This window comes from Haliotis rufescens, unplaced genomic scaffold (genome assembly GCF_023055435.1).
Source record: "Haliotis rufescens isolate VD_foot unplaced genomic scaffold, xgHalRufe1.0.p SCAF_1, whole genome shotgun sequence".
NCBI classification, from domain to species: Eukaryota; Metazoa; Mollusca; class Gastropoda; order Lepetellida; family Haliotidae; genus Haliotis; species Haliotis rufescens.
This window is the reverse complement of record NW_025963779.1, coordinates 51029434-51042889: the sequence shown is the minus strand read 5'-3', so window position 1 is coordinate 51042889 and position 13456 is coordinate 51029434. Positions and strand designations below refer to the sequence as shown.

Sequence of the window (13456 nt, the reverse complement as noted above, 5' to 3'; positions counted from 1 at the left end):
GGTCGGTAGGAGCGTTGGTTCGAAGATCCGGGATTGATTGGATACACTGGGATACATCGTGTGTTAAGGCCCAAGTGTTTTGGGTGGATTTAATATGCCGATGGAAAAATAGTATGCATTGTTAGATTGTGAATAGGTTATAATACATGGCTAACGGAAACTAAATTCAGGTGGGAAACTCACCCGACATTATCTGATTGTTAGAAGCCCGAGTATTTTGAGAAATCTTGTTTCGTGAATTTAGTATTAAACAGGTTTTTTCAATTCAATTCAATTTAATTCTTTATTGTATGAAAGCAACAGGCCCATATACAACGGAGTTACATAACATATTTTATAAGATACAAAGTCAAGGTAACAATTCACTTCGTAACACGTTTTGTACAAAGCCATTTGATTTTGTGTTAGAAGATCCTTGCAGGACAGTAATGAAGACAATGTTAGAGCATTAAAATGAGATAGAGATCACTGCGGTAAGTACTTGTTTCTTAGATTTTCGTATATAGGGCAAATAAACATAAAATGGTATTCATCTTCGACAACACTGTCACAGAATGGGCATAAACCTTAGGGATTTCTCAATAGATGAAAATCACGCTATGTTAATTTTTTGATCATTCAGGCCAAGTCTAAACCAAATAATGATGTTACGAAAATTCCTGTACCGTAAGTTTGATAAATAAGATTCCGGTTCAAGCAATGACTTGAAGTGGCGATACCTATCATATCTTGAACTTTCGTAAATATCTGAATGCCATTTCTGATGAAACATATCAATGGCACACATGCGAAAGTACTTAATGAAAACATTTGCGTTACCAATTGTCTGCGACAGCCGAATGAAACCAAAGCCATGTGTAAAAAGCAACGTTCGTATACAAGAAGCCCATGTGTTCTTTCCAAGACTATCGAGGTGTACAAGTATATTGTAGGCTTTCTTAGGTAAACGGTGTTCAGGCATAATTATTATTTTACACCAATACTTCAAACAACGAGTGTAAGATAAACTAGTGTCCAAAAGAAACGATACCAACTTATTTTCAAAATTGTTTTTTTACTAAGTGAATTGTCAAGTATGAAAACATGCCAATTCGTATTGCTCATCCCAAACACAGCATAGTCGATAAAAAATACCGGGAACACGTGATCACTTCCGGGAAAAAACGTAAATTTCGTGAAAGTGACATTTCCCTCTCTAGCATGTTCTGCACGTGCAGAAAAACTGACAGGTATAAAACGGCTGATCAGACACGTTGATATCACAGCAACAAAAAGAACACAAGATATGCCACGTTTGACAGCCATCGAGAGAGAGAGAGCCGTTGGAATGGTCCAACAAGGAGCGTCACACGTCGACGTCGCCAGAAAGTTGGGCTGCGCACGCATCACTATCACCAGGTTGATGCAGCGGTTACGTCAGACAGGTCAGATGTCAGACAGGCCCAGGAGTGGAAGACCACGAGTAACCACGCCCCGTGAAGATCGTTACATCCGGGTATTACACCTGAGGAACCGCACCGTAACAGCGACGTCCACGGCGGCTACAGCACTGGGACACAGGATCAGTCGACAGACCGTCTACAGGAGACTACGGCAGTATGGTATCCGGCCACGTCATCCCTACCGCGGACCGCTCCTGACGCCTCGACACCGGAACAACAGACTGATCTGGGCCAGGCGAGCTCGACGTTGGCAACGGCGGGACTGGGCACGTGTTATGTTCTCTGATGAGAGCAGATTCCTCATCTTCAGAAACGATGGACGGCAGCTTGTATACCGACGATTTGGTGAACGTTTGGCGCCTAACTGTATCCAACAGGTCCGACCGTTTGGAGGTGGAGGGTTAATGGTTTAGGGTGGCATATGTGGTGACGTCAAAACGATGCTTGTCGTAATTCGTGGAAACCTGAATGCACAGCGTTATCTTGATGACATCCTACGGCCTGTTGTGGTGCCCTTTATTCGGCAACAGCCTCGTGGACTCCTTTTCCAACGTGACAATGCAAAGCCACACAGCAAGATTGACACAGAACTTCCTTGCCAACGCCAACGTACAGGTTTTGCCATGGCCCGCATGTTCACCGGACATGGATCCCATCGAGCACTTATGGGACCACCTCGATCGGCAAATCCGACGTCGCCGTGTGCCTCCAGTCAACGTCCAGGACTTGGAACGATGTCTCCTCGAGGAATAGCAACGCATCACTCCCAACGTCATCAGACGTTTGACGTCATCAGTCCGTAGGCGTGTTCTGGCATGTATTGATGCTCACGGTGGACATACCCGCTACTGACTTGACTTTGAGACGTGTGGTGTGACATTTCCCGTTGTTTCTGTGATCAGTGCTCTAACGAAATGTTCATTTTTCGACCCCACCCATCTTTAAAGGCTTGTCATATTGGTTGTACAGATTTTATTGAAATAATTTTTTTGTACAGATGTTGTGAAAGGATTTCTCAAAAGCATAACACCAATCCTAAACTTCTGCATTGTTTAGTTTATCTTTTATGTCGTTGCAAACAGGTGGTATCGTTTCTTTTGGACACTAGTTTATAATGTACAATGGGATTCTCCCGCATTCTCCATAAACCATATTACTTGGTGTTGACATACCAACATTCAAAAACCTTTTACAAGCGAGGAGATGAACCTTTTCAAATGTATAGAACTCTTTACAACCCCATATCTTAGACCCATATAGTAAAACTGGTTGTATTTGAGAATCAATTAATTTAAGATACATTTTCGGTGAAATAACTCCAAGCTTAGAGATAACAGAGTGAAGTTGTAACAGAGCTTTCTTTGCTCTGTTTGTGAGATTAATTACAGACATATTCACATTCAGTGTATGGGTAAACAATATGCCAAGGTATTTGTATTCATTCACAACATTAATACATTAACCTTAAAACAACATTTCTCTCTTGCGGCCACTCGACCACTTCTACGAAATATAACAATATCTGTTTTATCAAGATTAACACTAAGTTTCCATTTATCTGAATATTGTTAAAGTATGTCAAGCTGCTTCTGTAGACCAATCATAGTACTAGACATCATCTGCAAAAAGTAGCATGAAAAGTTCTAATATGTCAGGGAAGAGCTGGACGCCATGTCTACCAGACTGCATGATATCAACATATAACTCATTTATAAAAAAATGTGATAGGTATGGGACTCAAAACACATCCTTGGCGTAAGCCTATCGGACAATAAAAAAAGTCACTTTTTGTATCACCATAGCGAACACATAATTTTACATCTGCATCCATTGATTTAACAATGGCAAGCATTTTGCCTCCTAAACCATTATTTTTGATGATAGCACGAGCTTAAAATACATAGTGGGTATATTGCAAAATCCCTTACCACTGCCAGAGTTCTTAAATTCAGCGATACCACTGGACAAGGGACAGGTCATGAAGGGGTAGACCACGTGTGACCACCCCACAGCAAAACCGCTTCCTGACTGGTACGTCATCGGCCTTGACGGGACTGGGGCGCGCATCAAGATGCAGTGTCAAGACGATTATATGCAGATGGAGAGATCACTTATTTTCTAGGATGCACTCAAGAGATTCACCCTTTTGGAGGCGGTGGCTTCGTGGCGTTGGGCGGGATTTATGGTGAAGGGAAGACACGTCTTGTCATCATCCGGGGAAATTTCACGCTGAACGTTACAGGAATATCTTTCTGCAGCCAGTTATTTCCCTTTCTCGGGAGATACTGTTCCAACAGAACAATGACAGGCCCCCACACTGCTCGAATATTCCAGGACTTGCACAACATCAATAACGCACCGGTGTTGCCCTGGCCGACATGCTCACCCGACCTCTCACCGGTGTTGCCCTGGCCGACATGCTCACCCGACCTCTCACCGGTGTTGCCCTGGCCGACATTCTCACCCGACCTCTCACCGGTGTTGCCCTGGCCGACATACTCACCCGACCTCTCACCGGTGTTGCCCTGGCCGACATACTCACCCGACCTCTCACCGGTGTTGCCCTGGCCGACATGCTCACCCGACCTCTCACCGGTGTTGCCCTGGCCGACATACTCACCCGACCTCTCACCGGTGTTGCCCTGGCCGACATGCTCACCCGACCTCTCACCGGTGTTGCCCTGGCCGACATACTCACCCGACCTCTCACCGGTGTTGCCCTGGCCGACATGCTCACCCGACCTCTCACCGGTGTTGCCCTGGCCGACATACTCACCCGACCTCTCACCGGTGTTGCCCTGGCCGACATACTCACCCGACCTCTCACCGGTGTTGCCCTGGCCGACATGCTCACCCGACCTCTCACCGGTGTTGCCCTGGCCGACATACTCACCCGACCTCTCACCGGTGTTGCCCTGGCCGACATGCTCACCTGACCTCTCACAGGTAGAACATGTCTAGGATCATCTTGGTCCACAGATGGACAACGCCCAAACCCGCCGAACAACGTACCGTGAAGATTCCGGGTTAGAATTGCTCTTCAGCAACTCAAGCTTGTCGTAACAGGCGACTAATGGACACAGACCCAATCTGACAAAAAGGTAACATCTGATGCAAAATTCATAACGTTTTCCCGTTTTCTCGATGGGATCGTTGGTTTTCGAAAGTACACAGTCCTATTAAAATGTTATTCCCAAATTATATATTTCCAACGGGGTCTCTGCAGCCCTGTACTATTACTTAAACGGATGATGTCTTAAATCAGTATTACGTCACGACAGAACAAAACGCTCAGCGAAACAGAACAATGTAGGATATTTCTTTAACCTATTTGAAGGAATCTCCAGTGTGAGCGACAGAATAATTTGTACAAGCATAGTTATCTTCTATACACCGTAACATTAAAACTTCCAGATTAATTGAACGTCAAAAATAAAGTTCTCGATTTGTAAATGCAATTTATATAGCATATACCAGTATCCGCGTTGATTTTATGGATCGGGTGGTCAGGTCGATGACATGGTTCAATGCGCTTCGTCCAGCCTGACAGCGCGGGATGTTGTACATAATAACAAACATCGGTGTGTCTGGCCAAGATTCGATTATTTACAGGCCGCCGTGATTTTGTTAGAAACTATCGCTGAGGACGGCGTAAAACAACAACAACTAAAGATAGATCGTAGAAGTGAGTCCGTGACGGAATGCGCTCTACTTCGCTATGTTTTTCATTGAGCCTGACCAGCGGATCCTGGCATCAAGAGGCCGTGGCAGCTTTACATCTCGGACCTCTGGCTCGCCGAGCCCTCTGTATCCTTCACATTACATCTCAAATTCCTTCTTTTAATATTTTTATATTTGTTGCATTCCATATCGTTTTTACAAACAGAAAAACACCATATGGCTTCAATGTTACAGAAAAATTAAATGATGACATGACATGATGACCAAAATTTATAAAATCTGTCTAAACTCCCACTCATAGTTGCTGTACATTTGGAGACGAAATACAACTGCTTGAGTTCATTCTGGAAGATCTGGAACGTATGAATATGCTTTGTATCTTTACGTGAGAAAATAACATTTTTGCAAAGAATAATTATAAGGTTTAATGGGTCATTATACTTCTGAATTGGTATCCAAGGAAAACATGTTGTTTGGTGATATTTACTTTGATATGATCGCTGGTACTTAGCCAAAGTTCCAGAGACGTCCAGATCATTTTTACTTTGGTGCAATCCCCAAACAAGTGTTCAGTCGTTTCTTTTTTGCAAACAAGTAGTTTGGTACTCAAACAAGTGGTTTCATTTAGGCAAAACAAGAGATTTTCAAAATTATATTTCTGCCGAGGGGAGTTAGGTGTCGAAGTGACCAAGCTGACATTAGTGCTTCAAAATGCGGTCAAAGGAACCTTGGATCGAGTTTAGTGTCCACTGTGGACATAGCTTAATTCTTGATTATTTGTTCACCCTATTCAAATAAGCCGTGTCTTATCAATGTTTACTTTTAGTCCTGAGAAGCGTGGATAAACATTAAGTACTTGTTGTACTGCGTGCAGACAGCGTTCAGATCCATCTAATAGACAAGTTGTATCGTCTGAAAACTGTTGTATGAGGAATTCGGCGTTCCCCAAATTTATTCCTTTTATATATGCATTATTTCTGATCATTATTCCTAGTATTTCGGCACACAGATGAATATATATGGTGAAATCGGATCTCCGGACAGCCCCTAAAGACACAAAACATATCTGTTCCATAACCATTTAGCTAATACATTTGATTGACTTCCTTCGTAAAATACAGTCATCTATCTGCGAATTGCATATCCAAAATTAAAGAAGCACAACGTTTCATCAATGAATGTCCAATTGACTGCATCGAAGGCATTTTCAAAGTCAGTTGGTAGCAGTAATCCTGGTATTTGAAAAGTGTCTGTTCCATCAAGTCATAAAGTAGTCTAGTAATCTCACCCATGTATCTTCCAGACCATAAGCCTTTTGGGTCTCCATCTTGCAATACATCAAGAACTGGTTTGATTCTTCGCGATGTTTTTTAAGTGATGCATTTTATAGAACACTGATAAAAGAGAGATATGTCGCCAATTTTTCAAATATGCTTTGGTTTGCCCCCTTTGGGAATTCAGGCAATGAGACCTCGTTTCAGTGACGTTGATAATTCACCTTTCTTATATGCCATATAAGGAGATTTGATTACATATTTTCCAATATCTATTCAAAAGAATTTGTGAAACTCAGCAGTGAAACCATCAGGGCCGGGACTCTTGTCATTTTTCAAGTATTTCTGGGCTGCAATCATATTCCAGTTCACCTTCCATTGACGAAGCTATATCATCGCTTAGTTTTGGAACCTGGTAAATTTTAACAATTCGTTCAAGTTAATATTTGTAACTTCATGTCTTGCATATAGTTTTTGATAAAAATGTACAACTTCTTTTTGTATATTTTCCTGTGAATCAAGTATTGTGCCTTTGCTATCTGTTAACCTGGTAATCATTTTTTTCAAGTTTCTTGACTCAAGTACAGGAGAGATGGTTTTTGGTTTTTCCCCTTTTACTATCCAGGTTGCTTTGGATCTCAAATTCTTCCTACTTGATAAGATCTTCAATACTTAGTCCAGTGTAATGGACAGTATCTTCTGTACTTAACCATATCCCATATACTAGTACTTGATCATATCCTATATCCTTGATCATATACTCTGTACTTAACCATATCCCATATACTAGTACTTGATCATATCCTATATCCTTGATCATATACTCTATACTTGATCATAACCTTGATATACTTGATCATATGACATATACTAGTACTTGAACATACCCTATATCCTTGATCATATACTCTATATTTGATCATATCCTATATCCTTGATCATATACTCAATACTTGACCATATCCCATATACTTGTACTTGAACATACCTATATCCTTGATCATATACTCTTTATTTGATCATGTCCTATATCCTTGATCATATACTCTATACCTGACCATATCCCAAATACTAGTACTTGATCATAACATATACTTGATCATATCCATATACTAGTACTCGATCATACCCCATCTACTAGTACTTGATCATATCCATATGCTTGATCATATCCTTTATACTTGATCATATCCATGATATACTTGATCATATCCATGATATACTTGATCATATGACATATACTAGTACTTGAACATATCCTATACCCTTGATCATATACTCTATACTTGACCATATCCCATATACTAATTCTTGATCATATCCTATATACTTGATCATATCCTTTATACTTGACCATATCCTTGATGTACTTGATCATATCACATATACTAGTACGTGAACATATCCTATATCCTTGATCATATACTCTATACTTGACCATATCCCATATACTAATTCTTGATTATATCCTATATACTTGATCATATCCTTTATACTTGATCATATCCTTGATATACTTGATCATATCACATATACTAGTACTTGAACATACCCTATATCCTTGATCATATACCCTATACTTGACCATATCCCATATACTAGTTCTTGAACATATCATTATACTTGATCATACCCTTTATACTTGATCGTATCTTTGATATACTTTATCATATCACATATACTAGTACTTGAACATATCCTATATCCTTGATCATATACTCTATAATTGACCATATCCCATTTACTAGTACTTGATCATATCCATATACTTGATCATATCCTTTATACTTGATCATATTCATTATATACTTGATCATATCCATATACTAGCACTTGATCATATCCATATACTAGTACTTGATCATATCCATATGCTTGATCATATCCTTTATATCATAACCTTGATATACTTGACCATATCCCATATACAAGTACATGATCACATCCTATATCCTTGATCATATCCTTTATACTTGATCATATCCATGATAAACTTGATCATATCCCATACACTAGTACTTGATCATATCCTTTATACTTGATCATATCGTATAACTATGACCATACCCAATATACTTAATCATAAACTAGTACCTGATCATATCCCATATACAAGTACTTGATCATATACTCCATACTTGATCATAATCCAAATACTGGATCATATCCATTATACTTGATCATACCCGATATACTTGACCATATCTCATATATGCTAGTACTTGATCATATCCTATATCCTTGATCATATCCTTTATACTTGATCATGATCCAAATACTGGATCAAATACTTGCCCATATCGCATAGACTAGTACTTGATCATATCCCATATACTAGTACTTGATCATACCCTATATCCTTGATCATATCATATATACTTGATCATAATCCCAATACTGGATCATAATCCAAATACTGGATCATATCCCATATACTTGAGCATACTAAATATACTTGATCCTATCCTCTCTACTTGATCATATCCTCTATACTAGTACTTGATCCCATCCTCTATACTTGATCCTATCCTCTATACTAGTTCTTGATTCTATCCTCTATACTTCATCCTATCCTCTATACTTGATCATATCCTCTATACTTGTACTTGATCCTATCCTCTATACTTGATCCTATCCTCTATACTTGATCCCATCCTCTATACTTGATCATATCGTTTATACTTGATCATATCATCTATACTAGTACTTGATTTTATCCTCTATACTTGATCATATCCTCTATACTTGACCCCATCCTCTATACTTGATCATATCGTTTATACTTGATCCTATCCTCTATACTAGTACTTGATTCTATCCTCTATACTTGATCCTATCCTCTATACTTGATCCTATCCTCTATACTAGTACTTGATCTTATCCTCTATATTTGATTCTATCCTCTATACTTGATCGTATCCTCTATACTAGTACTTGATCCTATCCTCTATACTTGATCCTATCCCTATACTTGATCCTCTCCTCTATACTTGATCATATCGTTTATACTTGATCATATCATCTATACTAGTACTTGATTCTATCCTCTATACTTGATTCTATCCTCTATACTTGATCCTATCTTCTATACTTGATCCTATCCTCTATACTTGATCCTATCTTCTATACTTGATCCTATCCTCTATACTAGTACTTGATCCTATCTTCTATACTTGATCCTATCCTCTATACTTGATCCTATCCTCTATACTTGATCCTATCCTCTATACTAGTACTTGATCTTATCCTCTATATTTGATCCTCTCCCTATACTTGATCCTCTCCTCTATACTTGATCCTATCCTCTATACTTGATCCTATCCTCTACACTTGGTCCTATCCTCTACGCTTGATCCTATGCCCTATACTTGATCCTATCCTCTATACTTGATCCTATCCTCTATACTTGTACTTGATCTTATCCTCTATAATTTATCCTATCCTCTATACTTGATCCTATCCTCTATACTTGATCCTATCCTCTACGCTTGATCCTATGCCCTATACTTGATCCTATCCTCTATACTAGTACTTGATCCTATCTTCTATACTTGATCCTATCCCCTATACTTGATCCTATCCTCTATACTAGTACTTGATCTTATCCTCTATACTTGATCCTATCCCCTATACTTGATCCTATCCTCTATACTAGTACTTGATCTTATCCTCTACACTTGATCCTATCCTCTATACTTGATCCCATCCTCTATACTTGATCCTATCCCCTATACTTGATCCTATCCCCTATACTTGATCCTATCCTCTATACTAGTACTTGATCCTCTCCTCTATACTTGATCCTATCCCCTACACTTGATCCTATCCTCTATACTTGATCCTATCCTCTACACTTGATCCTCTCCTCTATACTTGATCCTATCCTCTATACTTGATCCTATCCTCTACACTTGATCCTATCCTCTACGCTTGATCCCATGCCCTATACTTGATCCTATCCTCTATACTTGATCCTATCCTCTATACTTGTACTTGATCTTATCCTCTATAATTTATCCTATCCTCTATACTTGATCCTATCCTCTATACTTGATCCTATCCTCTACGCTTGATCCTATGCCCTATACTTGATCCTATCCTCTATACTAGTACTTGATCCTATCTTCTATACTTGATCCTATCCCCTATACTTGATCCTATCCTCTATACTAGTACTTGATCCTATCCTCTATACTTGATCCTATCCTCTATACTTGTACTTGATCTTATCCTCTATAATTTATCCTATCCTCTATACTTGATCCTATCCTCTATACTTGATCCTATCCTCTACACTTGATCCTATCCTCTACGCTTGATCCTATGCCCTATACTTGATCCTATCCTCTATACTAGTACTTGATCCTATCTTCTATACTTGATCCTATCCCCTATACTTGATCCTATCCTCTATACTTGATCCTATCCTCTATACTTGTACTTGATCTTATCCTCTATAATTTATCCTATCCTCTATACTTCATCCTAACCTCTATACTTGATCCTATCCTCTATAATTTATCCTTTCCTCTATACTTGATCATATCCTCTATACTAGTACTTGATCTTATCTTCTATATTTGATTCTATCCTCTATACTTGATCCAATCCTCTATATTTGATCCTATCCTCTATACTTGATCATATCCTCTATACTTGATCCCATCCTCTATATTTGATCCTATCCTCTATACTTGATCCTCTCCTCTATACTTGATTCTATCCTCTATAGCCTTGATCCTATCCTCTATACTTGATCCTTTCCTCTATAGCCTTGATATTTATCATATTCTATGTATAACTGATAATGTGCTGATAATGCCTGTTTATGTCCTGACAATGACCGGCATTAGTTTTGTTTATAACTTATAACTGTCTGAATGTGGGAAATAAATTAGGGCATACATGATTAACGTCAAGAAAAACGTTGGTATTTTTTGGTTCGTAAAAGGAACAAACTTATCGATTACATTTATCTGCGATTGTTCACTTTAAGAGGCAAAAGCTGGCACAGCAATGACCGGATTTTCACAAGCCGTTAGAACAATATAGAAGAAATCAGTCAAGCAGCTAATGCACTTCCCGAGATGGGAACTCCCACCAAATATAAATTACGGAGATCAACACTTTGAGATTAACTGTAATAGAGATCAGACTGCGTCTATGATGAAAGGCGCATTCTTTAACTTTTGATCGAAATTAAATGTAGTGTTAAATAATCAATGAACATCAAACAATGAGGACGGATATTAGTTCGATCATCGGAACGTACAGCTCATAAGAACATCTCAAATTGAGGCCGTTAATTTCATGGCGAATTTGAATGCAATCACAGCATAGCCGTGCACGTGGCTATAACGCCCATTTTTTTGGTCAAATTGATATTCATGTTAGAGTAACTTTTCAGCTGCTTTGTCAAAATGTGATATGTTTGGAAATGAGTTTTTAAAATTGATTAAATTTAAGAAATGTAATTGCTTGAGAGTTATATTTGGAAATGTTCATTGCGACGCTGCGTTGTTCAGCTTAAGATTTTTGGGGAGCTCCGTCTTGTACCAAGCGTCATCGGAGTAGCTGATAATACATGTTAGATCTGTGGTGAAAAACACAAAAGAGCAACACAGTTTGCGCACAATTAATGGCCATGTGCAGGACTAAATGCTCGGATTAGGATGCTGTAAAGGGCTTCTTCAATTGCCTCTAAAAGTTTTCCGTTTGATGTTACCGATACTTATATAATGGACGTGGGTCCATTTATTGTTCAGCGAGTCTGAGTGGAAATTTGATCTCTCAGTAATAATTCCTGATTTTGCAAATTTCATCTAATAAATTGTGTGTTTGTAAACAGTTGGAACACTACAGGGCCCGCTACTGTGTGAAGTTGCTGTAAAATACGTGGGAACGACGAAAGTCGGTTGTCAGTGGACTTGCTTACTCGTTTGAGGAAAGTTGGCATTATGGCACATGTAGCAAAGAAGTGTGCACCTATGTGATAGTTTGGGACGACATATGCAACTGTCAGTCATGGCCTTACAACGCCAAAACAGGCCAACAGCCCAACACACCAGGGCCCGGTTGCACAAAGCAATCTTCGCGCTAAGGTGATCGCCGAGATCGCTTTGTGCAACGGGGCCCAAGACGTTATGGACGTGTCACCTTCTTAGGGATAAAAGATGTTTCACCCTTTCAGAGACTGAGGATGTTTTTACCCTCAAAGAGAATGAGGATGTTTTCACCTTCTTAGAGATCGAGGATGTTTTCACCTTCTTAGAGATCGAGGATGTTTTCACCTTCTTAGAGATTGAGGATGCTTTCACCTTCTTGGAGATCGGGGATGCTTTCACCTTCTTAGATGACTGAGGATGTTTTTACCTTCTTAGAGATCGAGGATGTTTTTACCTTCTTAGAGATTGAGGATGTTTTCACCTTCTTGGAGATCGGGGATGTTTTCACCTTCTTAGATGACTGAGGATGTTTTTACCTTCTTGGAGATCGAGGATGTTTTCACCTTCTTAGAGATTGAGGATGATTTCACCTTCTTAGAGATCGAGGATGTTTTCACCTGCTTGGAGATTTAGGATGTTTTCACCTTCTTTGAGATGCAGGATATTTTTACCTTCTAAGAGATTGAGGGGATTCTAACCTTCTTAGAAATCGAGGATGTTTTCACCTTCTTAGAGATCAAGGATGTTTTCACCTTCTTGGAGATTGAGGATGTTTTCACCTTCTTTGAGATCCAGGATATTTTCACCTTCTAAGAGATTGAGGGTATTCTCACCTCCCAGAGATCGAGGATGTTTTCACCTTCTCAGAGATCGAGGATGTTTTTACCTTCTTAGAGATTGAGGATGTTTTTACTTTCTTAGAGATTGAGGGTATTCACACCTTCTTAGAGATCAGGATGTTTTCACTCTCTTCGAGATTGAAGATGTTTTCACCTTCTTAGAGATCGAGGATGTTTTCACCTTCTTGGAGATCGAGGATGTTTTCACCTTCTTAGATGACTGAGGATGTTTTCACCTTCATGGAGATCCAGGATATTTTCAGCTTCTAAGAGAT

At 39.4% G+C, this 13456-nt stretch overlaps 1 protein-coding gene across 1 annotated transcript; it reads left to right on the top strand.

The window, feature by feature from the left end:
- The first annotated feature begins 3820 nt into the window (after nucleotides 1–3820).
- On the top strand, nucleotides 3821–4378 carry LOC125371934. Its single transcript, XM_048380625.1, has one exon. It carries the CDS (start codon nucleotides 3821–3823, stop codon nucleotides 4376–4378), a length of 558 nt encoding a protein of 185 aa, XP_048236582.1.
- The last annotated feature ends 9078 nt before the right edge of the window (nucleotides 4379–13456 follow it).